This window comes from Pyrgilauda ruficollis, unplaced genomic scaffold (assembly GCF_017590135.1).
Source record: "Pyrgilauda ruficollis isolate IOZ18807 unplaced genomic scaffold, ASM1759013v1 scaffold1, whole genome shotgun sequence".
Classification (NCBI taxonomy): domain Eukaryota; kingdom Metazoa; phylum Chordata; class Aves; order Passeriformes; family Passeridae; genus Pyrgilauda; species Pyrgilauda ruficollis.
In genome coordinates this window covers 20,858,252-20,884,291 of record NW_024508100.1, presented here as the reverse complement: position 1 = coordinate 20,884,291, position 26,040 = coordinate 20,858,252, and the positions used below count along the sequence as shown (strand labels likewise).

Here is a 26,040-nt window from a genome sequence, read left to right as displayed (position 1 = left end):
GAAACCAGAGGAACGCCCGACTTTTGAAGAGTTGCTTCATGCAATCATTGACATTGCAGAGGGTGAAGATGCTTTTTAAAAAAAGGCAACAGCAGCACAAGCAGAGAAAATCATGCACTTCCCAGAGATATGTGGCTTCTTAGTTTCTTTTTAAGAACTTGATCCCATAAGCTGTTGGGTGCTGCTAAATAAACAATGTGGGGGACATGTAATATCTGATGCACTCCAGAACAAGGAGAATTTTCCATGATGGGAAATGAGCACAGTACCTTCAGCAATATTAGTAATCTCTATATTTTCTCTAAAAAGTCAGCATTGCATAGCTGCAAAGTTGAGCTCTTTATGGAGGGAGAAAATGTGGCCAGAGGCCAGGAACCTTGTTTTCATTTACTGGGTTGGGTTCATGTACATACAGTCCATGTTTTTGGGTTTCTCTTTACATGGGCAGTAGCATTAGTAGTGATTTTTGTGCTTAGAAATGGAAGGTGTCTATAAATGGCTTTTTACTGACACTGAAATATTTCCAGAGATTCTTCAGAAACATTGTTTTTCTTGGCTGATGGGTGTTTATCAAGACGAAATGCACCTCTTTCATTTGCACATGGTATGTTCTTACCAGCTCAGTTTAGCATAACACTCTGAAAGCTGTGCTTCATGAGCCATGATATGCTGGAGTCATTGTAAAGTTGGTTTACCAGAGACCTCCCATGCTTAGTCTTCATGTTACTAATGTCCAAGATTCAGCACAACTGGCTGTCAGTGAACCATAGTACCATGTTTTGGATTAATTATAAAATTATTTATATGCTGTATGTACTGTAAATATATAAATTGAATGCATTTATTTATATAAAGTGGGGGGTTTTTGTCTTGAAATGTTCAAGCACAAATTTGTCCTTTCTTCACTTAAACACATAATTCTCTGCAGGGGGTTGTGAATGAAAGAAATTCTCAAATGTGTTTAAGAAGGGCTCGTGTTTCTGTCTGTTGTCTGTACATACAGTGATCTAACCTTTCTGTTCATAACAGAAGATATCATACTGCGTGTGTGTGTGTAAATAAACTGAATGTTAACTATTGTTTGGAACCAACTAATTTGTAGCCTATCATTTGCTGTCAATGCATCATAAGTCAGACGAATTGTTCACATGAATATGGCATTACATTAGTGCATGTATATATATAGATACATAGATATATACACTTTGGTGTGTATACATACACTCTCTCTTTTTACGTATATATATGGTAGAATGAATACATATTTAAATGAATTTGGCCTTGATGAAATGTTCAGCATTACCTGAACTCTCCTTGGAAGTTACATGCCCTGTCCCCTCTGCTAACATCTCCTCAACCATACTGAAGCGTACTTCAGTTAACCTAACTTTGTAGCAGTCCATATGAGGACTATTTGTACTCCTGTTTCACTGTAGTCACTTTCTTAGTAGCTCTATTAAGTTTTTTCATTTTCTGTTGCTACTTGTGCTGTTGTGGTATGTATAATAGCAAATAGATTGCACCAAAAGTTTTTTTTTGCAATTAGTCAGAGAGAAGTATGAGGAATTTAATTTCCAATGAAGTTATTAAGAGTAACCATTAGCTTAATACATTCCATCATTCTGGCATTGGGATATTTCAGTAATCAATTTTAGAGATGTTTAGATTCCCACTTTGCTTTGTTTAATGTTTACCTTTATGTTCAAAAGGAGGAAACCTCCTCTTTCTTGAAAGAAGTGCTTTCCTTTTCTCATGCTATTCTATTGAAAAGCTACAGGCTGCCAGAAAATGTTCAAATGCCTATTTCCTTCATGACAAAGTCTCAGAAGATTATTTCAGCCATGCAAACCAACCTGTCAAATTGCTGAGTCCAAAACCACTCTCCAATCCATACCAACAGCAAGCACTGTTGAAAGCGAAAATCTAGGGGTTTCTACTCTACCTAGTAGAAAAAGTAGTGGAAAAAGCAATGTGGAACATGTAAGGTAAGCCAGGTACATCTTTCCTTCCCTAACTGCTCCTTTGAACCCCACTTTCTCTTAAGATCTTCCAAAGTATGGTGCTGCTACCTCTTTCAACCACTCATCAGGTCATAAGTAATATTTCCTTTAAAAGACAAATGAAGCTTAGGAAAATCAGAAGATTAATTGTTTGCAATGAACCTTAAGCCTATTTCTTTGCAATAATTAAATATTTATCATTAATTTGTATAATAAAACACACACTAACTGTGTGAATATTTGGCAGCAGTTTTCTAAGTGGGGTGGGTGCTTTGAATCTTGCCCTTTCACATGCCACTTCCCAGTAGCTGAAGATAATTTCTGCCTACTTGGTATTTGGCTTGATATTTAGGATTTCAGGAACTCTGAGGCACCCAGTTTCTAGATTAATTCATTTTTTTAGTTGAATGTAGCCTTAGGTGGCTAATTTTAGAAAGGGTCAGATCACCTTTGGAGGCAGTTGTGTTGCTGACTCTCCTGGCGTCTTCAAAGGCAGGTTGAAATGCTGTACCATCCTTTCTTCTGGATGAGCTCACTCACCCTTAAGCAACTTCAGCCCTTCCTCCCATTTTTATTATAATTCAATTCTGTCATATGTTGGGGTCAAAAATCCATTTGAACAACACCAGGCTTTTAAACTTTTTTTAAAAAATAAATACTTAGACCTAGTGGTAACAGTTTAATAACTTTTTTTTTTTTCTATAAAATGTTTGATGCTAGAAAGCAGACCATTTTTTCTCCTTCTACTCTGTTTGGGACTTTTTTTTCAAATAAAAGGTAAGTAGGCGTGGTCAAGCAATATTTGTGGTTTACCATGCTTCATATCAGAGCAAAGAGCTCAGTTTGGGCTGTTTTACTGGCACAGCTGATGAAGAGAGGTTTGCATTTTCATTTCAATATAAATGGATAAGCAGACATGATTCTTTCTACCTGTAAGTAAACCTGGCTGCATATTTTGATCTTGTAGTCTTGTTTTGTGCAACAGCAGCATACTTAGCAAATTACGTATTTAAATATTGCCATAAAAATATGAATCTACTTTTTCTTGCACTGCTAAGGGGATCTGTGTTAAGACTACTTGTCTACTTGTCTGGACTTTCAAAATTAACACACCAATATAAATCCATTGTATGATGGATTTAGCAAAGCAACTGATTTTTCATATAGATAGGGAGATTTTTCCACATACTGTTCTTAAACTTGTGAACTGCATAGACATGGATAGAGAGTTTGGTAGAACTAAACCTGTCTTTCCTCGGAGTAGAGTTAACTCACAGGAAAGACAGGAAGCCTCAGCTTGCGCACACCAAAAGCTGAAAGCTTGTATTTTAAAGTGCTTTTAGAAGCAAACTGTAGTGTGGCTTTCTACCAGGTTATTGATTTTTGTAGTACGTTGAAAACTGACTGACCAGACCAGGAGGCACACTGTGTTACAGCAAAGGTTTGATGGGAGAAGCTGAGTTTATAGTGTGGCTTTCTACCAGATTATTGACTTTTGTAGTAACGTTGAAAACTGACTGACCAGACCAGGAGGCACACCGTGTTACAGCAAAGGTTTGATGGGAGAAGCTGAGTTTGTGGTGTTGAACACAGTAAACCTTCTGCTCCATTGCAAGAGCAAGAGCTTCTAGCAAAAATATGGTGGAAGAGTGCAAACCTTCGACATGGACTAGAGTGTGTTCAGTGTTAGTAGTGCTTTGGGAAGCTGACTCAGAAAAAGAAACGCAAGTGAAGAAAATGGTGAAATCGCAAAATTAAAAAATGCAAATGATAAAAATTAATTTCTGACTTGTTGCTTTTCTCTTTGGTGTTACTTTCCTAAAGCTGCCATTTACAGTGAGTAACAGCTGAGGATGGGAGGAAGATTGCACATATATGTGTGAATTTGCAACATACACAGACAACATTATCAACCCAAAGTGTACGCTGGCTGTCTTGGGACTGTATCAATGTGTTTTCACTCTACCTTCTCTGTTCTGTTCTGATGGGACTCTCTTTAAGCTGCTTAAGCAAATGGCTGTTCCTGACAGCTGACCCATCTTTTTCTTCCTTTTGCATCCCATCTGCTCTGTTGTGCACAGATAAATTTATTTCCAGGACTCAAAAGTTAGTTATCAAAATGTCAGCTGCACATTTTTAGGCTGAGTGTTTGTCAGATTAGCTTCAACACTGGTTTCCTAGTGTTTCTACTTTAGCCACATGCTTCTCATGCCATGGTTATTTCTTGTTTTGAAACAGAGCATCGTAATAGGTCTGATGTACTTCCATAGGCTGGCATGGCTCTGTGCTAGTGTTGGGGTTTGTGTTTGCTTGCCTGTCATCGGGGAGATAATGTTACACTGCTTTATAAACAAGTGTCTTCTTCCTAAAATATTCATTTCCAGAAAGAAAAAGATATTACCAGTGAAGTGCACTATATTTGTTTGTTCCTGTGTTAAATAACTTTGTCTAAGGTGGCAGGCTTTCATCAAAAACTGCAGAAATGAAAAATTCTCTATACAATGGAATAAGGAAGATGGCAAGTTCTAGATTGAACACCTCAAATACTCTTCTTGTTTAATTTAAACCTAGGTTTTAAACTACTGAGTTTAGTTGTTCCATCATGATGTACCCGGAGTATCAAAGCAGTGTGTTTGCATAGCTTGTGTTTTGATAGAACTCAAGGGAATGTGAGCTGGAAGATTTAAGGGGGCTGTGGGTGCTAGAGGAATCTTCCTTGGTATGGATTTAAAAGAAGGAAGATTTGTTCCTTTTTTTTTTTTTTAAATTTAGGGGAAGCTTTTTGATTAGGTAGGAAACAGAGAAGTGGAATCTAAAATAATTGATAGCTACATAAGTACTTTATTTTAATAGAATTCAAAGTTAATTTACTGTTAAAAATTATAGAATATTTCTTCCTCTTAGCCTGTATTTCTTTCCTGTGTCCTGTCCAAGCAGTCTGTAATTCATAACATGGCAAATCTAACTGGTCTCTCTGTTCTCTTCCAAATATGGAATCCAAAATGTGATTTCCTTGCTGAAGCACAACTCTCAGCGATACCATCAGTGACTAATCTTTAATTTACGAACTCTTCAGTGTGGTTACTTGAGTTAGGGACCAGAGGATCAAGGCTAGCTAATATATTACTCTAACACATAATATGTGACTCTAATCTAGTGTTTTAGGAAAATGTCCGTGATGAAAAATCAAAGGAAGCCAGATAGAACTGTTCCACTGATTTCAGTGATCCAGAAGAAGGGATAATCAAGAAGAAATATTTTAGATTCGTAAATGCTAAGAATCTATTTTCAATTAATTTGTATTTTAAATGTTAGCCTTTTAAAAAGTTAAAATACAGGAGTTTAAGTATTATAATTCTTTCTCAGTTTTTCTGATGGGTGTTGAGAAAAGAGAAAGGAAGGAAGAGCACAAGACATGAGAGAGTGCATGTGGGGGTGAGAAGTGTCAGGCAGGAAATGCCATCTTCCTGCTGCGTGACAGCACACACTGCTGTGCAGCCCTCAGTGTCAGCATCTGCCTTGGCCACGAGGAGAGCAAGTTCAATCAAATTATTCACTCAGGGTATCAAAGCTTTCCCCATCTGTAGTGTTGGCCACGTCTTTCTGAAACAGCCACACAGTTTGGGCCTCCTTTCTGATGTAAGTTATGAACTTAACAAATATGAATTTAATCGGGAGGGAAAAGTGTAATTCAAGAAGATTACCAATGACCAGGGAAGATGTAAAATGCACAGATCAGTACATGAGTCTTTGCTTGAGAGCTGAAATTCCAAGCCATCAGGTCAAAGCTTCTGGCCTTAAGTCAGTTTAACTAAAGCAGGACTTAGCTCTGCAGAGCTGAAGGCCTTTCTCTATGGGCTTTGATAATGCTTCCTGGCAGCCTTGGGAAATTTCCAAGCAGAAATGTACAGTTTGCACTGCATTAATTTACACTTGTACTAATTTCTACTGAATTAACTCCATGAATACTCTAGGAGTAATGCAGGGATAAAAGAATTTCAGAAGCGACTGAGATTGCTGAAAAAAGATGTATAAAGACAAATTAATTCTCAAAGAACTGGAAATTATCTGCTTTAGGATGATATCTGCTGGAATGATAGGCTGTGATTTCACACTTAAAATACTCCAATGGAGTGAATGAGGACAACTAAACTTTGGTAGAACTGTGCAAAGTTTGTGCTGCTCCTCCAGATCCTGCAATTCAGTTCAGTGTGATCTTGTCTGATCCATGGCCTTAGTCTAATTTGAGCCTTAATTTACAGTCTGCAGAATTTATCATCTCCTATTTTGTCATCTTTATTAGGTTACACACTCCACCCTTGGAAAAACTGCTCACCAAATGAAGCACATGTCCCAGGAAGCAACATCACAATTACAGCTTCAGCCTATACCTTTTCTGTGGTTTTATGGATAGGACAAGAGGATAAATACTCAACATCATACATGCTTAGGATATTTTTAAAAATGTCACATACAGTCATTTATTACTAATAGCTTTTAGCACAGTAAAAGGAGGGGGTCAGACATAAAAATCATCCATTAACAAAACAAGTCTGAGATTCACTGAAGGCGAAAAGGATTCCAGACCTTACACTATAAATATACTCAAATTACTGGGCTCATAAAGAAAACAAGACAGAATTACACATTCATAGCATCTGTCTGACCCCCTTGTTTTCAAGCGAACAGCCAAATCTTTAAAATCTAATTAGAAGATTATTCTAGTGTTACAAAGAAAGTATGCAGTGCTCTTTCTAACTATTTCTTGTAAATGTTTTATATGGAGAGCAAATAAACTGATGAGAAATAATGTATTTAATTAGACTAGATGGTTCAACGAGAAGAAACAGACAGGATTTCAAATATCATGTTCCTATTTGCAAATAACAACATACTTTGCAGACATCGATTAAACTTCATGCCACTGGCTGAAATAAAAGAAACCCAAGCATTTTTTCACCCACAGTCTTCACTATTTATGAGGCAGGTTTAAATGGCCAAGGGACAATTACATTGGACAATTATGCAGGAAATTTCATTGACAGCATCTTTTTGGTCTGGCGGCTTTGAAGAGAATTGTTGCTGTCAGTCGGCTTGGATATTTTTAATTGCTGCATTTTTCACAGCTGTCACTGGAAACTTATCAAACAATTGATGGTGTCTCCTGATTACGGTCAGCTCATCTGTTTCCCACACAATAGATTCTTCACAGGATTCAACAGTCTGAGGGAAACTTCGCCATGACTTTCAAGTCTGTCTAAACAAACCACTTAGGAGGCAGGGCTCTTCCACCTAAAAACTAGATTTGGTCTTATCATTTGGACATCCAACATTCTCACTTCTTTTATTAGCACAAGATTTGCTATGTTATGTACCTTCATAGGGAAAATAATTACACTTTCATAATGTAGTAAGGTTGTTTAATGGTTTTAATGCGAAGATTCATACTCCTAGCACATTTGGCTTTCACTTGGTAATAGGCAGTGGCAAGAGTCTCATAGGACACCAAAAGGGACATCCTATTTATTCCAGGCTGGATTAGGCCATTAGGATCAACAATGCAAAAGTGCCATGAGAAAAAAACAAATAATGTGGAAGGAACTGGTGGGACTGCCAAAGAAATATCATATTAAATGCAAAGCAGCAAAATTCTGAGACCTTGGGAAGTCTATTTCAAATAAAAATCTGAGGCCTCTTTGCAAACTATGACCTTTGTGGCAGAGAAAAATAGGACACATTGTAGTGGGATATAATGTTTATTTTATAAACATAAAGTGCTGAATATGAGGGGAGCCTTGTCTCTCCATCCCTGAATCTCATGCTTCTTAAAAGACTGTACATTGCACCTGAGAACCTGAGCCTGTCCTGCAGGTGCTGCTGCTGCCCTCCCTCCTGCCCAGTGGTGATGCATGAGGGTGAGACTTCAGGGAACTGACCCAGCAGGAAGGGATTACCTGCCCTTTTAGCATCCTGTCCTGCCCAGTTTGAGATGAGATGAGAGGGAAAGACCATAACTGCTGCAGCTTAGCTCAAACTGCTCTGGGAGCACAAACTGGGGAAGGTACATCTCAGCCTGGGTAGGAGCGGACCAAGTGTCAACCATTTATTTACTTCATTCAAATCTTCTTAATGCCTTCCAACATATTTAATGTCATATCCTCTCTGCCACATATACAAGATAGATTGGATTGGTTTCTCTCTAAATTTTTGATATCTGTGATGATGTATCCACTGGATTTTGGATTTTAGAAACAATTTTATAAACAAGGATTATCAGCCCCTCGACATGCAAGTGCAAAGCACACATTCTCTCCACACTTCAAACCTAGGCTAGTGCATTTATTATGTTAATGGCTGCAACAGAAACAGGAAAATCAGTATTAATTCAAAGATGTTAATAGTATGTGGCTCCTTTAATAAACCTCAAAATAAAGAAAAGCTTGTCATGCAAGTGTGGTTTTGTATTTGGCTTGAATAATCTAAAAATTATGTCACTGCTGAAGGGGACAGCTCTCCACCTCCTGTCCCTGACAAGATTATCATCCCCCTCATTGCACTAGATAGAGCTTGTTCAGGGTGGTGTAATCAGTCAAATCATTATGAATTTGGCTGACAATGTATCGTTTTTTATTATTTATTTTTGCTGATTTAGTGAGCTGATTTAGCTCATACATATAGCCTCATAATTGCCAAAACATTATAAGGGAGACTGTGGTAGGAAAGATCTGCTGGGTTTGGTGGCTGCAAATTCAGCCGTAATGATTTGCCAGATATCTCACAGCCAGACAGAGCTGACAGTGGGTCTAAGCACATAGGATAGTCCTTAATTCTGTAAGTGTTGTGAGTAAACAAACAGGAACACTGCAAATATGGAAATTGTTTTTATTCACAGATCACACCTTCCAGTCTGTTTTCTGCTGCTGCTGCTGCTCAGTGCAAGAAAGGTATGTGAAATGCCTAGACTTTTCAGTAATTAAATATCTACACATAAAGGACTTCTTAAAAATCCCCCTATTTGCAGTAGAAGAGCAAATGTGTGGAAGTTTAAACACTGTGCTCTGCATATCCCTAATGAAGGAAGGCATGGATGGCTATGGATATTTTTATGTGGATGTTTACAGATATGCATTCACACAAATGCTTCATGTTTTTCAAAATCAGAGAAATGAGAACAAAAGTGCACCTGGACCCTGACGCTGTTCTGGTGACCCAGTACTCTGTCTCACAACCAGACGTTTCCTATGAATCTATTTGGAAGTGTGGGGTGAGTAACATTTTGGCAGGTGAAAAGAGAGAATTGTGAGTACCAGTGGCTCAGTACTAGAGTAAGCAGGGGAGTAACTAGCTCTTGAGCATATCAAGTTCTTTGTTGCATAAAAATCACAGAGTAACAGTAACTAAGCAATCTATAGTAGAGAGAAAAGACTAGTTATGAAAAATACTTTGATTTTTCAGCAGAACAAGAGACAATTACAGTTTAAGGACAAGCCATTACCTCCTCTGCCTCCTGAGGCCTTTGAAGACTACACGAACAAACCCAGAGTTACTGCACTCTGTGACTTCTTTGCTAGAGGGCCTTTAGATTTACCTCTCAAGAAATCAGAAGAATACATTATCCTCGAACAGTATGATCCCCTCTGGTGGAAGGCGAGAGACCGACACGGGTAAGAGAGAGGGCATCTATTTCAATCTCCTACACAGAAAGAAAAAAGCCTAAAGCAACCTGGGCAAAAGTGGGCAGATAGAATGAGACAAATGAGACTATTTAGGAACAGGCTTGAAAGTGTTCAACTCTATATGAGGCACACAGATTGACTGGGCAGACTTTCAGCAGGGTTTGGCACCCCAGAAACGGACAGGGAATCTAGAATCTGTTGGGAATTCAGAGTTAAGCCCTACACTCAGTAAGTTCCTGACCAGCATAAGGGTGTTTGAAGACCATGTGAATCACTGGGCTCTGGGCCATGTGCAAATCCAGCTTTCCATATTTGGAGAAGTGCTTTACAATGGAGTGTGTATGTGTAAAAACTTTATGAAACCATAGAGATTATGAAGACATACTGGAAACATAACCTCTTCCCCAAAATACCTGGTTATTTTAGAGAACTAGATAACTTCAATTAGGATACTTTTCACACTTACGTTTGTTTTGTGTTGTTCCCCTTTCTCCTTTGCATTTTCTTCAGTGTATCCTGCACTCTCTGGGAATGGTTGTATGTTATACTATAACAATCTCCTTTCCCTTCAGTTTTCTCCTTTAAATGCTTTTTCTCAGCTCATGTTTTCAGTAAAAGTGTACTGATAACTATTTTGAATACACAAGCAAGCACACAGTTTGCATTTCTTCATATAGGAGGTTTGTATAGGCCAGAAATAAGGACGGTGTCTTCTGGTTCAGAAGAAAAAAATTTCTTTTCCTAAATCTCGGCCTATACCATCTGGCTTTTTCATCTGAGTAGCCATCCACAGTCGTGGGACAAAAAGGTTGTGCCTGGATGAAAGGACTTATATTTTTATTCAGTTCTAATGCTGGAATTCAGTATCTAGCCCCTAGGATAAGGAACATTTGTAATTCAACAAAAGGATGATGTATGTCTTAATCCTACTAATCTTTTACACCGTACTATAATGTTATCCCCTATATGTTGTTTCAGGAATGAAGGTCTAATTCCCAGCAACTATGTTACTGAGAACAAGAAAAGCAATTTAGAAACATACAAGTAAGTACCTTTCAAAATTATAACTGTGCTTTCATTTCTAAAAATGGATTGCAGAGATACATTTTAATGTTTGATCCTTCAAATTTTTATTAGACGTGAACATGTTTATCAAAGGCTTTCTTTTTTTTGTCACAAAACATTACTCTTAAAATGAATTAACATTCATGTGCATGAATCATAGTGTCAGAATCCAGATTTCTCCTGTTTCTGTAGACCCAATGCATAATGTTTCTGTATTCTGATCTTTGCCTGTTGTGATCAAGTAGCTAATTCCAATTGCTATAAACTTAAATTACTGGAGAAAAGAATAAAATTCTGAAAAAATTGTAGAGAAGAAAGGCTTCACACATCATCCAGAACTATAAATTTCATCACAGTTTGGCATAACTTTTTTTTTTTTCCCCTGGGGTTTCTTTTATTTGAGCTAATATTTAGTAAATTGGGCCAAAAAGTAAAAAAAAAAAAAAAAAAAAAAAGGTCTAATAAAATCATTCCAAATTAAGACATGTTAATATACAGTGATAGCTCTAAACATGATTTTGACTTGGAATAATGCAACTACTAAACTGTGAAACAAAGCAAACATTCATTTTTACTGGCTGAAATTAAGGCTAGATTATCTCCTTGTTGCAGGTGGTACTGCAGAAACATAAACAGAAGCCAGGCAGAACTTCTTTTGCGCCAGAAGGTAACTCAGCTTACAGAGAGCTAACAGTACTGAAAAATACCTACCAGTAGAGGCATCAAGAGAATTATCGCAGTCAAATCAAAATCTGTTTGGTATTCTGTAAGAGAGAAAGTACATTTTAAGATTTCTACCTTTAAAAGGCTTTCTGGTGTAAGTGTAAAGTGCAGACTATCCAGACTTGACAAAGCTTTAAGCTGTAGCCCCAGCAAATTCTATGTAGATTTTCCATACCACATAAATCAAATTATTTGGCTTACTGTTCTTGTCTGTTGCATTAGACATTAAAAACTGAAATCCGTGTAGTAAGCTAATTAGCTCTGAGTTTAGCAGGACTTAACAAACCACTGCTTCTTCCTTAAATACACAGCAAACAATCCACATTGCATTCTATGCCCAAAGTGCCTAACTCAGTCAAACTCGTTGGGTCTTTGCTCAGCCCAGGGAAAGACCAAGGAAGAACATCTCAGAATGTTTTTAACTGGATTTTTTTTTTCTTGTGATTTGTACGATTTGATTTTTTAATAAATCAAAGCATTTTCACTACTTCACACTGAAGTGTTTAATTCAGCTAAATTACTTATCTCTAAGAAGTTGCCTGACACTTATTATTTTCTCTTGGTTTATTTTGTTCTGCCATGTACCTGGCTATCTATTCCTGTTCTCCACTTATTTATCTTCCTCCCAAATAGTCATAGAATTTGGTAATCAGCTGCAAGTCCTGTCTCAAGAGAGCATTACTGAAGCCAAAAGCAGGTAACTCTACTTGGATTTCTTTTCAGCCCACAGAAGGTGCCTTTGTTGTCAGAGATTCAAGCCGGCAGGGTCTTCTTACGCTGTCCATGTATTCGCGGGCTAAGGGGTGAGTTCCTCTGCATGGTCAGGGTTTGAATCAAGTGGTGGTGGAAAAGCTTCCTCCAGATTCTTCAGAATAGTTGGGTAGGTTGGACATGCAGTGCACAAGAGCAGGGAACCACTGGGCTGCTGTTCATGCAGAGTTCATCACCCTGTGTGCAGAAAAGGTCATGGTGGGCGGTGGATCTGGGAGTCTGTGTGCAAATCTCCTGGCAAGACAAGATTACCTGCACTCACTGAAATTTTCAAATGATCTGCTGTGGAAACCATGCCACAGCCTTTGGCCACGGCACCAAACTGTTTCCTTTCTTCACAGGCTCTGTGCACTGTAATCCATCCTAGACTCTGCTGTGCTCAAACTTCACCTGTTTGTCTCCCAAAATCACCTCATCCCTACTGTGCAGTCTTACTTTTGCCAGACAACAGCCACAGGATTCACACTTGCCTGTACCACCTACAGCACTGATTTAACCTATTTTAAGCTGTTTTACACGCTCTTCATCAGCAATCCCACATCCCCCCATACCAACTGTGTCCGCTTTCCTTCTCTCCCTCTTACAGCAAGCCAGAGGTGAGAGCAGCTAAGGCATTGCTGTTACCTCCACCCTCTTCCTCCCTCCCTCCATTCCCTCCTTGGAAACCTGGGGCCAGCCCTCCCCACCATCCCTGTGCTGGGGACAGACACAATTTCTGTAGGCTCAGTAATGTTTCTGACAATGACTCAGTAATGCAGACTGTATAATGTATTCTCTGTATTCTGATCTCTGCTTATTGTGACCATGTGTGCACAATTTAGAGTACTAACCTTCAGCAACCACCAGTCTGAAATGCAAACTTAACTGCTTAATTTTGAGTGTCACAGAAAGCAGGGATAAGCAGACAGCAAAATATACAGAAAGCAAAAAAGACAGATAATGTGAAGAAATACAGAAAAACAAAGGTGTCAAATAAAAGCTCCAATGAAGACCTTTTGAAGAAGTAGAAATGAAAATTTAATCTCATGCTATATATGAACATGTGTTTAAGTTTTTTGGGAGAAAATGCAGGTAATTCGTAACATTTTAATTTTAAGAGGTTGTATTCAAATACATGCTAAATGAGGAGGAGCACTGCTTAAACACTGTGGCTATTTCTTAGGAATGCAATGATACAGGGGTAAAAAACACTTGGGCAACAAAAGACATTGTACAACTATCTCCCAAAGTTGGGAGAAAGAGACAGTCAATGAGTCTTTTCTTTTTCTCCTGAAACAGTAGCCATTGCTACACACAGCCATTTTAAGCTGAGGACTGTGTCCCAAGTTTTCTGATTTTGCTATGTTTCCATAGTGAAATTTAAGCAGATTTATAGTACAAATTATTTTTATAAAATTTAAAACTGGAAATTATAATGTTTTGTTGATTTCAGAAGTCATAATGGAGATATTCTACATTATCAAATTAAGCAGAATCACTTGGGACAATATTATGTGGCAGAAAACTATCTCTTCTCATCCGTTCCTGAGCTCATCGAGTATCATCAGCACAATGCTGCAGGTAATGCATGTGAGCTGGTAACAGTTTTACATCTTTTTCTAATACTTTCCTTATAAAAAGAGACACGAGTGTTTCTATTGCTAATGAATTCAAATATGCTTTGATTCTTTCTGCCAAAGTCATAGCTGTCATGTGCATATACCATGGGGGAAATTGCCAAAATTGTCTACATGTAGTAAATGAGTTTAGCAAAGTTAAAAGCCTGATCTGTATTGTCTTTGTTCACATTTAACTGAATGGGACTTGAGTGAAATTTGATCATAATTCTTTTTTTTTTCTATGACATGGACCTGCATACATGCAATCTAATAAAAGCAGGAACTATGCTGTGCTTCAGCAGGAGCATTCTACTGATTTTGGAAAAAAACCCAACCCATACCACAAACAATCAAGGGCGGAATGAGGGAGCACAAGGACTCTCTAACACTGGCTTTCAGCTTACCAGAGTTAGACACCTCTAACTGTTGGCTGATGGCAGATTTTTATAATTTTTAGCATGAAAAATATCCTTCACCTTGGTTCTGCCCATCATTTTAATACAATATAAAATGGTTTTACTCTGAATGAGGGAAGATGGAAAAACACACGGAGATCCCTTGCACTAGAAAAGAAGATATGGGAATAGACAGAGCCTTTTGCTGGAGGGAGGAGAATTGTAGGAATCACTTGTAGCAGAATTGGCCCTAAAAGCAGTAGTGGGAAGAATCAATGAACTCAGGGAGTCCTTGGTGAAGGCTGTATTCACTAGTACTGTTGGCTTGTGAATGCAAAGAAAATAAGAGACAAAAAAATATTTTAAACCTGGTAGTCATGCTGGCAGACCCTGCTTAGGTCAGTTATACAGTATTTTATAGTTCATTTAAGCTCACTATCATGGTACAAAAAAGCAAGAGTATTACTGTTGGCTTTATGGAAGTAGAAATACTTTCATAGTCAGGGCCCTCTTAAATAATCTTTCTCTATTTCTTCTCACTGTAGTGTTTTATCTGAGCAAACTAGGCAAAAATAACTTCAAGAAATAAGAAATTTACATCAGATTCCAAGTAGCTTTGTTTGAGAAGAGGTATGATATAGCATATTTTAAAATTAAGTAATTGGTCAGCAGAATATTATGGCTTTGTCCCCAACAGGTCTTATCACACGTCTCCGCCACCCAGTCGGATCAGATGGATGTACCTCACCAGAAACCACAGGATTGAATTATGGTAAATTTTTTATCTTCTTTTTTAAGGAGATTTAGCTATCTGCTGAGGCAAGAATTTAGTTCATATTCACCCAGGTTAATAATTAAGTTCTATCTGTGAAATTCTTTGGTAATAATAAACACATAAACAGGGTAAGGTGTCAGTACCAAATGAGACACCTGACTCAGCTGCTTCTGTGCAGCGACTGTTGTGCTTCTGTTACAACCACTAGTGCATTCAGAGATATTTGGACTTTTCTAAGGAAACCCAAGACTCAAACAGACATTTAATAGCTTTTGAAAGGCTATTTGATTTATGTAAGTGCTTAGGAAACCAAAACTGAAACCTGAAATTATTACCATTTATGGAGAAGATTTTCTTTGTCAGTCCTGCAGGTTTTAGAAATAAGAATGGAATCTAATGTGGTATAAAAAAAACAAGCAATAAATGTCAGTTTTGTGTAGATAGATTGGAACTTCATGCCATCTATTGGATAACAGGAACCTCCAAGACTGAGTCTCTTTCATGTTCCCATAATCTCAAGGCTTAATATTTCTGAAGGGTTGAACTATTGTAGTTTTTACAATAATGGTAGCCAGTGACTATTTCTGTAGCTATACTATCCATCTGGAACTGGTTTGGAGCTAAAAACATCACATATCATAGTGCCAAAAAAATTCCCATGTGTAATTAAATCTAAACATTTGCCTTATCTTCAAGCCTCAGACATACCTACGTTAAGCAAAATTACCAATCACATTCTTTAAGCTGTTAAATAGCATTTATATGTAAACATATATGAGCCAGTGAAAATTTTCAGATATTTAAACCTCATGCTATAGCTGATGAACCAGTGTGATGCTTTGCAGTGCTCATTAACTGCGTGTCTCCTGGAGCATGGCTCAGGAAAGCTGGCCTGACTCTCCTGACATATTGGGTTGCTTTTGCAGAGGAGTGGGGATTAAACCCATCTGAACTGCTGTTACTGAAAGAACTTGGGCGTGGGCAGTTTGGAGTTGTTTACCTTGGTAAATGGAAAGAGACTATCAAGGTTGCCATCAAAACAATCAATGAAGGTGCAATGTCTGAAGATGATTTCATAGAGGAGGCCAAACTGATGATGTAAGTACAAAAGCTATTGTGTCAGTTTACCAGGAAATAAATATAACCTAATTCCATTTCAAACACACAAAGCAGTTTGATGGGAATGGTGGATGTGTGGGACAGAAAGGCTGATATAAAGGTCTGAACCATGCTGTTGCAGATGCTTCCTACGCCCAGACTCTTTAGAGTGTGCCTTGCTTTGTACTGTGGAGCTCAATGGGGAATAAATGTTCTGGTAAAATGTAAATGTGCTCCTGCAACTATTCTTTAATCCATAACTCAGTGTCTCTAGGAATACTGGCAGAGCTTCCATCCAACTAAAGCTTTTATTACCATATATGCAAATTTTGCAAATTAGGGAAGCATCCACATGAGGTCTTGGCAAAGCCCAGAAGAGATGAACCCTTGCAGGGTCAAGGCCCCTGCCTGCAAACCAAGTGTAACTAGACCTTTCCATTTTGCATCAACCAAATCAAGCTTTGCATTCACTGCATTTATATAACTGATGAAGAATTATGAGTTTGCAGAGTGAACTTTTTGTAGGAAGTTGTAGAGAGAAAAGTGCTAAGTACTGGGAGAACTCTGAAGAAAGCTGAATAGGACATTTTTTATCAAGTAATGAAAATATTTTCCAAAATCACCATGAGAATCAAATGTTTAGTTACCTGCCAAGAACAAATATTAGCCTGTCTAAAATGTGATTTTAAACAGGAAACTCTCCCACCCAAAGCTGGTCCAGCTTTATGGAGTATGTACACACCACAAACCTCTCTATGTTGTGACTGAATTCATGGAAAATGGTTGCCTGCTCAATTACCTTCGGCAAAGGCGGGGGAAACTCGGCAGAGGTGTTCTCCTCAGCATGTGCCAGGACGTTTGCGAAGGGATGGAATATCTGGAAAGAAATGGCTTTATTCACCGTGATTTGGTAAGTACAATAGGTTTTTTGAGGTTCTTATCAAATATTTGCTGTAGAGAATGTGCTGTTGCATTTTATGGGACACTATGTAACTTGTAAGACTTCAGCCCTGCAGGATCTAATAAGGCAAACCCCTTGAGAGGTCAGAGAAAATTAGGATATTGACATGGAACTATCTGGTATTATGACATCTCAATGTGAAAGTGATTAGAACACAACCATAATCACAGCATTACAAAAGGTCAACAACAATGAGAATTTTAAAAAATTGAAATATTTTTCTATACATTTTTTTGGCTCTCTACAGTCATTCATTAATGCTGGGATATATGAGTGGGTTTTCTGCCCATAGGCAGGGAGTTAGAGGAAAGGAGTTTGTTTCTTTACTCCTTGATCCTTTTTCAATACTCACATTTGGATGTAGAGAGGAAATCTTCCTCCTCTCCTACCTAGCTGCATGAAGAAATGTAAAATCTTGAAAACTACCACAAGGTTACGGATTTCTGTAATGAAAGCATCACAAAACAAATTTAAAAATTTACACTAATTGTTCCTAGTGTTGATGTTCAGGAAAATATCTGGGTGGATCATTAGACTCTGCAGCCTAAAAGTCTTTCACTGTTCAAGAATACGTAAACATGTTGCAACTCATACTACAAGCATTTAAGTTGCTAGGTGCTATGTATGTGTTTCACTACACAGTAGTGAAATATGTTCACTGACTCAGAGACAAAAATTCAGTAATATTTTTGACTAATACACTAATCTCCTTTCAGATATAAACAGCATGAGCTAAAGCAAATATAATCAGCTGCTGTATTTCTCTTAAAATTTTTTAGCACAGACTTCAGATATATTTCTCTCATTTTCCCTAGGCTGCAAGAAACTGTTTAGTCAATGTGGAGCACGTGGTTAAAGTTTCTGACTTTGGCATGGCAAGGTAAGAGGCCACTGACAAAGGTTTTGTGAGCACCTCTTCTCAGACAGCTGCAGCATGATCTTTAGTTAACCTCACTGCTTGCTTCACTGGTTTGGGGAATCCCACTGTGGGTAATTTTTGAATCCTGATGAAAACTGTAATGTTGTTTAACCACTGTACCATGAACTGGATGTTGTGTCCTCTTGCTCTTGGTGATTTCAAGATAGGTAAACAAAGTGCCAGGTAAACTTCAGAGGTGTTTATGGACAGAGAAATGCCCAGAGTGGACAGGGCAGCCAGAAGTCTGAAACAACTTCGCTGAGCAGGATGGAGGTCAGAACGTCACTAGGGACAGGACTGGGAGATACTGCTGACCTCTGGAGGCAGCGGTAGCTGAGCAGGTGAGGCAGGCTGCAGGGAGGACCATGTGGGTAGGAAGTGTGACACACGCTGCCCTAGCAGGGAAGTGGTTTTTCTGCTTAGTGATAGAACCAGCCAAAGTGAGGAAAGAGAGCACTCTGAACTCTGACAAGCACCAGCGTGAGAAACACAGCTCTAGCCTCACAGACTTTCCTCAGAGGACACGGCTGAGCTGGCCAAATGACTGAATGCTACCCAAAGGGGACGTCTTCTTTCTTCTTTCCTCTTGCACGCCCAGCGCAAAGCTCTTCACTTTTGTGTTTTACTGACTAGTTTTCTTGTGGGTTAGCAGACTGAATCAGCTCACTTAGGAGGCAGATGAGCTTGAAAGAGCAAAGTCAGTGGCTTTGAGCAGAAGGCTGTGGTGATGCTTACCTTGTGGCTGTGAGTCATTAGGTCAGCACAGCCATGCTCCTTCAGTTTTGCCTCTCATTTCTAACCTCAGGCTTATAACACCCTAGAAGTTTATAGCTAAGGACTTATTTTTCAAAGGGCTATCCTGTACCATGCTTGTACTGCTCCCCAAAAGGGTAAGGTCAGTATCAGGGCTCTGGACTTATCCAAATGAATGAGAAAAATACAGTAAGACCAAGGTGGTAGTCAGGTTCCAGCCTAAGAATAATGGACCTGAGTGGCTCACTGTGGCCACAATGTGGAGATCAGTGGTGTGGCTCTAGGACTCACTCTCCTGGGGAGGCTGTGGAGATGTGATGGGAACACATCCTAATTATTCAGATCTCACACAACTGCTACTACAGGCTATTTTGTACTGCTATTTCATATAGTCCTTGTTCAATAGCCTCCCATGTTTCTGTGCCTGCACCAAAATGAGAAAGTGAGGCAAAAATATTACTTATTTCAATGTGACCTCCTTTAAAAGATGCTTTTAAAAATTAACTTTATGCTTTCCCTGAGAATAAATGCGTACTGCACATCTGTGATCTGCTCAGGAACATTAATACTTGGAAAGTGTGCCCAGAGTTCATAAGGATGTTGGGGGCAGCCTAGTAATCATTTAAAATGCTGCCCTATAAATGCCTGCCTTAGGCACATAATTTCATTTTATCTGGAAGTCAGCTCCTACAGTTACTTTAGTGCACCTACAAGAACTGTTGCCTCGAATGTGATGAACATTTCTTTGTGTGTTGCTTTGGTAACAATGTCCCTGATATGGCATCTGTGAAGATGGACAGCAAGAGTCTTATTTGGCTAGAACAAGCAGTTGAAAAGGTGGATTATTTTTTAAAAAAACCTAATTATTTATTGCTGCTGATTCTCCTGCCCATGCTGAAGTGATGTGTGTTATTAATATATGCCCAAAAGATGACAATAATAACCATCCTGTCACTCTTATGTTTGTATCAAAATGTTTTATTCTGACATATTTCTGATGAATAATCCAAATCATTCATTTAAACAGAAATGTCTTTAAGTGCATAGCTTCCCATTTTTGGGGGGTTTTTTGGTGTGCATTTTATATTAAAGTTGTGATATAATTTTGTTGTTTCCAAATTGATACTATTTTTCTGGAATTCTAAATCATTTGTGGAAATGTCACTCATTCAAATATATGTGGTTTCCTCTTATTCTTCAGGTATGTCATTGATGATGAATATATCAGCTCTTCAGGTGCCAAGTTTCCAGTCAAATGGTCATCTCCTGAAGTCTTTCATTTCAAAAAATATAGCAGCAAATCAGATGTCTGGTCATTTGGTGAGTTGATTAGGTAAAAGAGCAACCAGGCTTCCCTAAAACTGCTGATGTGATTTAGGAAAATGTAAATTTTTACCCATGCTACCTATCTTAAGCTTCAGTCCTTCTCATTTTTCAAAGTTTGCTTATATCAGACAAATTTGAAAGGTTCTGCACCTAAAAAGTAGATTTTGACTGAAATGTGCATTTCTGATGAGTCCTCATTAGCCAAACATATTAATCTGAGTTTCATGGACTACCACCTTAGCTGACTTAAAAGAGAGCAGAATTATAGTAGCTGAAAATTGTTTGGGTTGTATCCTTTATTCAGCTCAGGCTGCCCGTATTTTCATTCATTTTCCACATTTTCCAACACACAGAAGAATCAGGAGTGGCTTTTATTCTCCTAATTTTCTTAACAGCTGGTGGGTTTGGCATCTTTTGTTTTGTCCTAAACCTATTTTGGTTCACTTCTAGGTGTACTGATGTGGGAAGTTTTCACAGAAGGCAAAATGCCTTTTGAAACCAAGTCAAATGCTGAAGTTGTCCATGAGATCTCTCAGGGTAACCGACTTTATCGACCACATTTGGCATCACATCCGGTGTACAAAGTAATGTACAGCTGCTGGCATGAGGTTTGTTCCCCCCCTTTTTTTTTTTCCTCAAGTATTACTTTGTTCTTAATTTTTAACATGGATATAAAAGCAACCTTAAAAAGCTCAAGGCATTAAATCCTTATTCCACGTCTGTGGCATTCTCAGCATCTCCAATTATGTTTTTCACAAATCACACCAGTTTACAAGCGTCTCCTTCTTTTGACTGTTGCAGCCAAGAAATATAAAGCACACTATCAGAACAATAGCTCTAGACCATCCCTGGGTTGGAATATGCCACTGTTGTCATGTTTCTCTGCTGGGTGCAATGTGATACCTTTTTCAGGCCTTTGTATTGTTCATAGCTTTCTCTAGATCTGCTCTGAATGATAACACATTCATATACCAAGTGTATATGCTCCCTAAATGTAGATTTTGAACCCCTTTTTTCAAGTGTATATCAGTATCTCTGTACATCAGTGCAGCTCCTACGCTGCACCTCTTTCACCCTCTCCAAGCTGATTTAGTACTTCATGTTCTTTCACCATTTGTCCAGCACCTGTTATTTCCTATATTGGCAACAAAACACTGATTTCATCAACTTCTCCATCTGATTAATCCCTTAAGGGACCTCCTTCCCTAGTCTCTAGAAGAAATACATCTTTATTTTAGGTTAAAAGTCCTTTCAGAAGAGCTTTGTGTACAATTTTTTCACATAAAATTGCAGGCATACCCAGTGAGTAGCTGGGGAATCTTGTTGCTACCACTGTCTCCTTTATCTCCCACCTTATAACTCTGAATAAAATTTTTAAATCCTGAGTTTAAAAAAAAAAAGCTTAAGAGATGAAAATCTAAATTGCATCCAGCTTGCCTGCTTACTACAAACATCCGTTGGGGTGCCAGCCAGCAGAGAGATCATGGGGAAGAAGCTCTTTTCAGAAGATGTGAATGCCGCAGAAAAGCTCCGGCTAGGTCAGTTTAAAGGCAAGTCCTTGTGCACAGCAAAGCATCCAGCCCTAGAGAAGCAGAGCTTCTGTCCAAGGGACAGCCAGCTAAGTGATTGGCTGGACAAAGTAGTGCATCCACTTGCAAATGGCCAGAATGATTCATGGGCAAGTAAAAACTGGAACCCTACAGTAAGGCTCAGATGGATCCTGCGACACCTTACATGGACACCTCTGTACCCCTACTTCTTATGTTATTATTCACTTTTAATTTTAAATCTTAACTATGGTCAACACAAATACGTCGTAGAGAAGGAAAGGTAGATGGAATTCATAATTATTTTAAAAAATAGTCAGATCATTGCAAATAAATATGTTCTTGGAAATATGTGATTGCATTGTGAATTATTTTTAGGTAAATACATCACAATATTTAGTTTTAGAGGGCTTTGTAGACAAAATATGTAAAACATGCTAGAGAAAGAATGAGTTAAATTTAATTTTTGACACAAATTGAGTCACAGTTTAATTTTTTATTTCCAGATTTTAAAAATAACTGTAACATTAAAATTAAATATAGAAAACTCCACAAAGTATGGAATTTCCAAAGAATGATGGCATCTCATAATCAAATATAGTCCTGGCAGTAATCAGTCATCTTTACTGCAATAATATTTTGGTAGTTATCAACCCTTGGGGAAGGAAATTGTTACTCTCATTGTTTGAACATTTGGGAGTACCTACAAACACACTTCTAAGGTATTTCTGCATCAAGCAAACCATGATATTCTCGTTATTTCATGTAATTTCCCAGAAGAATTGCCAACAACTGATGCCACTGTTTACTTTCATAATCAATTTATTCATGAGCATTCAATCCTTCATCAGACCCATGACTGAATGCTGGCCTGTAACTGTTGTGGTTTAACCCCAGCTGGCAACAGTGCCACACAGCTGCTTGCTCACTGCCTCTGCCCTGTGGGATGGAGAATCAGAAGATAAAACTTGTGGGTTGAGATAAGAACAGGTTAACAACTGAAACAAAGTAAGATGTAACAATAGCAATAGCAATTTAAAGGAGAGAGGAATAGAACCCAAGAGAAACAAGTGATGTACCTTACCAGAGCTCACCCCTGCTGACCAATGCCCAGCCCACCCACAGGCAGTAACCAGCAGCCCCCAGCCAACTTCCCTTCCTCTCCCCCCCAGTTTATACTTCGATCATGATGTTCTATGGCATGAAATATCCCCTTGGCCACTTCAGGTCAGCTGTCCTGGCTCTGCTGCCTCTCAGCCAAAATTGAGACAACACAGTAGACACATGGAGCTCAGCACAGTTTATGCCCAGGCCGCAGAAGTACAAAGCTTTTCAGCAGATGATGCACTACCAATGTGAAATTCAAACACTCTCCACAATATAAAGTGCATGGGGACTTTGAATAATATATGAGACATCTTTTTAAGCAGCTCTTGTAAAACTGGTTTTGCCATATTACTGCAAGTTAATGTGTAATACATTACAGCACCATGCAGTGAAAACCAGCTCCATTAGGTTTATGTACTCAAAGCACCTTGCTCCTGCCTCTCACTGACCTGTCCCACGGTGAGTATGCACCCATCCTGGAAACATGCTGGTCTAACAACTGGAGCCAATAAGGCTTGCCTACCAGGCTTCCACTTCCCAATATAATCTTTCTGTAGGCTGCTTGGGGAAAAATTTGAAGAAGGTGTTATTAACATTCTGACACAGATAAATTAAACAGCTGCTATCATCAAGCTGACAGTAAATAAATGAAAAAGCACGAGAACTTGTGAAACTGATGCTTAATTGGCAGCAAGAAATGGTCTGCAGTACAAAGGTCAGGTATCTACAGTGTATTTATTTATCAGAACAGCTACACCCTTACATAAAGACTGAGTAGGCCACCTTAGACCTCATGGTGACTGTGAGCTTAGTTCAAATTCCAACCATATTCTAACAGGCAAAAAATGGATTAATAGATATCCTTGTCAATGACCATAAAGAGATGTCTGCTGTTTTTTTCAAACTTCCATGAGATAAAAATGAGATCTGGAAAAAGCAGTAAAGACACGTCCATACAGGGAAGCTTCCATCAAAGGCTGTAGGAGTGTTCAGCATTTGTAAAAATTTAGCTACTGTTTGCTGATCACAAATCAGAACACTTGGAACAAGCCTGTATCATGGCTGGGAGGAAAAAAGAATAAACTCCAAGCTTTTTGTGAGCCAGCCACTTAGAATACATCTCTTTTCTATGAAAAAAGGTGCATTATTGAAAAAATGGAATTTATTTTCAGAAAGTGAAATGAATTCACTCATCAAAACTACTCCTGAGAAGCAATGCAGACCATTTTCTAGTATGTACAGGGCTGATGACACTTGTTTCAGACCAATTCCTGCCTCCTCTCCTGCTCCCCCAGCAGATTTCACAGATGGGAGGCCCTACAGGCCCACCAAAGCACATCACCATCCCTCCTCCCTCAGGCACCACCAGCCTGGCTCCTGCTCAGCCTCCCACCATGTTCTGAACCATGGCACCATCTTAAAACCTGCCCACAAGGAGTTCAGTGCAAATCTGCCCTGCTGGCAGGATACTTCCTAGCACAGTTGCCAGTTTTATTTTGCTGGAATTTAAATAATAAGAGTCCACACCCTTCTCAAAGTATTCTAGAAAATGAAGAATTCTAGCAATTCCCCACCTAGCTCCAGGATGCAGCGCTGATGAGCAGAGTTTGAAGTTTTGAATATGTACCCTTTGGGATGAAGATTTTATTATGGCATGTTTCTTTCAAGTGTGGCTGGAAAAGGAAGATGGTAGACCAGATTTCTATAGAAACTGGTAACTGATGTATTTCCTTCCAAAATCGTACAGATTTTTTAACATATCCAAGTCTTCTTGACCTACCTAAATTTAGTGGGTGCAGCTATGTAAGGAACTTAATTGCCCATTAATTTGTCCTGAGATATGGTAATAATGAGTAGCTGCCCTGATTTGTTTAGTATCAGCATTTAAAAGCTGTAATTTGGTTAGCAATGTATTGCCTCTGAGGATTGCTTTGTTCTCCTTCTTAACCATTCACCCTACATACCAAAACACATCTAATTACTTTAAATAGTGTTCTTCATTTCAATGCCTGGAAAACCTCACAACCCGCTGAAACACTCTCCACTGAGACTGGCTGAGAGACAAACATGCCTAACACATCAGCTTTGGGTTTTCTTCTCTAGTTTTGAAATATGGATGACACTCTTTTCTTATCCGTTGTTTAAAAAACACAGATAATTTAGTAAATAACCATGAATAATTTATTACAAGAGAAATATTAGCATCATTTCAATTAAAAAATCAAAGTTATTCCAAACTAGTAACTAAATATAAACATTTAAAAAAATAGCATCTCTTACAACAAATATTTTTATACAAAAAATTAATCAGTAAGTTTTTTCTAACATGATGGACTTCTTGTACACCATGAAAATAACCATTAACTTCGGTTTTTTGACGTTGTTAGAAAATAAAATTCTTTTATTATTAGTTGCTATTTATGTGTAATAGCAGATACACAGGTCCAGTAGAAAATACAGGAATTTTGCTTGGTATAAGCTAATTATAACCAGCATAGTTGGTATATAAGGACTCCACACCCCTCTCAAAGAAAGTATTATGACAAATCTTTAAAAAATGCCAATGCACATCCATTGAAGAACTGGACTGGTTGCTACTTCTTACAAATAACTCATTTGGTCACACCACAGTGACGACTCTATAAGCAAATAAAGGGGCCGCAAACTATGCAAAAGCATTTCTTTTTCTCTTTTTTACAGTCAATATTTTCTTCAGTTATTCTTTGAATTGTGTAATTCAGAGTGAAAAGCAATTCAAGTTTTTGTTAAAGAACAAACTATAAAATGCCCTCCATCTTTAGTGTTTTTATTGTTTGTATTAGTTGTTTTTAACTATTAAGATTTTGAAGCTTGAATCTGGTCAATAAAACCAAAGTATTCTCTACATTAACTAAGAATTAATGAAATCCTGTTAGTAGATTTTCTTGTCTGAAGCTTTTTTAACACAAGCATTTTAACAGCAAAGAATTGCTGTGAATTTCATCTCTCAAGCTGAAAAATATTCCAAATTGATAATGTATACAATGTCATTATATTTTGAAGACAAGCGTTTTTAGTGAAAATGTCCCTTTTGCTGGGTAACAGTGATGCCGCACAAATATATGAAATATAAGCAGCAACCCTTTTGTAAAGGATGAGCTTTCTTTGGCAGAACAATTTTCTATCCATCCAAACTGCCCTCTTCTACCAAACCTTTTGAACACTAGAAAACATACAGCTTGCTTCATGAAGAAGTTCTGCTTGGCATATACATTTCAGCTGATTAAAACCAGTTTTTAACTGCTGACGTGCTGGCATCCTCTGGCAAACTTTCTGGACTCACACTT

At 38.3% G+C, this 26,040-nt stretch overlaps 2 protein-coding genes across 3 annotated transcripts in view; both read left to right on the top strand.

Annotated features, from left to right (window-relative positions):
* TEC (tec protein tyrosine kinase) overlaps positions 1–1,087 on the top strand; it is a 43,792-nt gene extending 42,705 nt beyond the window's left edge. For both annotated transcript variants that reach the window (XM_041459083.1, XM_041459078.1), the window contains one exon: positions 2–1,087. In XM_041459083.1, the coding sequence (XP_041315017.1) occupies positions 2–79 (78 nt within the window). In that variant the 3' untranslated portion in view covers positions 80–1,087. The remainder of the gene's footprint in view (position 1) is intronic.
* Positions 1,088–7,905: 6,818 nt separating this feature from the next.
* LOC121365772 (tyrosine-protein kinase TXK-like) lies at positions 7,906–24,117 on the top strand. The gene is made up of 15 exons (XM_041490221.1): positions 7,906–7,915; positions 8,857–8,944; positions 9,162–9,264; positions 9,459–9,664; positions 10,655–10,720; positions 11,354–11,408; positions 12,188–12,267; positions 13,668–13,795; positions 14,926–15,000; positions 15,930–16,101; positions 16,795–17,011; positions 17,878–17,942; positions 19,936–20,054; positions 20,511–20,668; positions 24,010–24,117. Exons 1-15 carry the CDS (start codon positions 7,906–7,908, stop codon positions 24,115–24,117), a joined length of 1,650 nt encoding a protein of 549 aa, XP_041346155.1.
* The last annotated feature ends 1,923 nt before the right edge of the window (positions 24,118–26,040 follow it).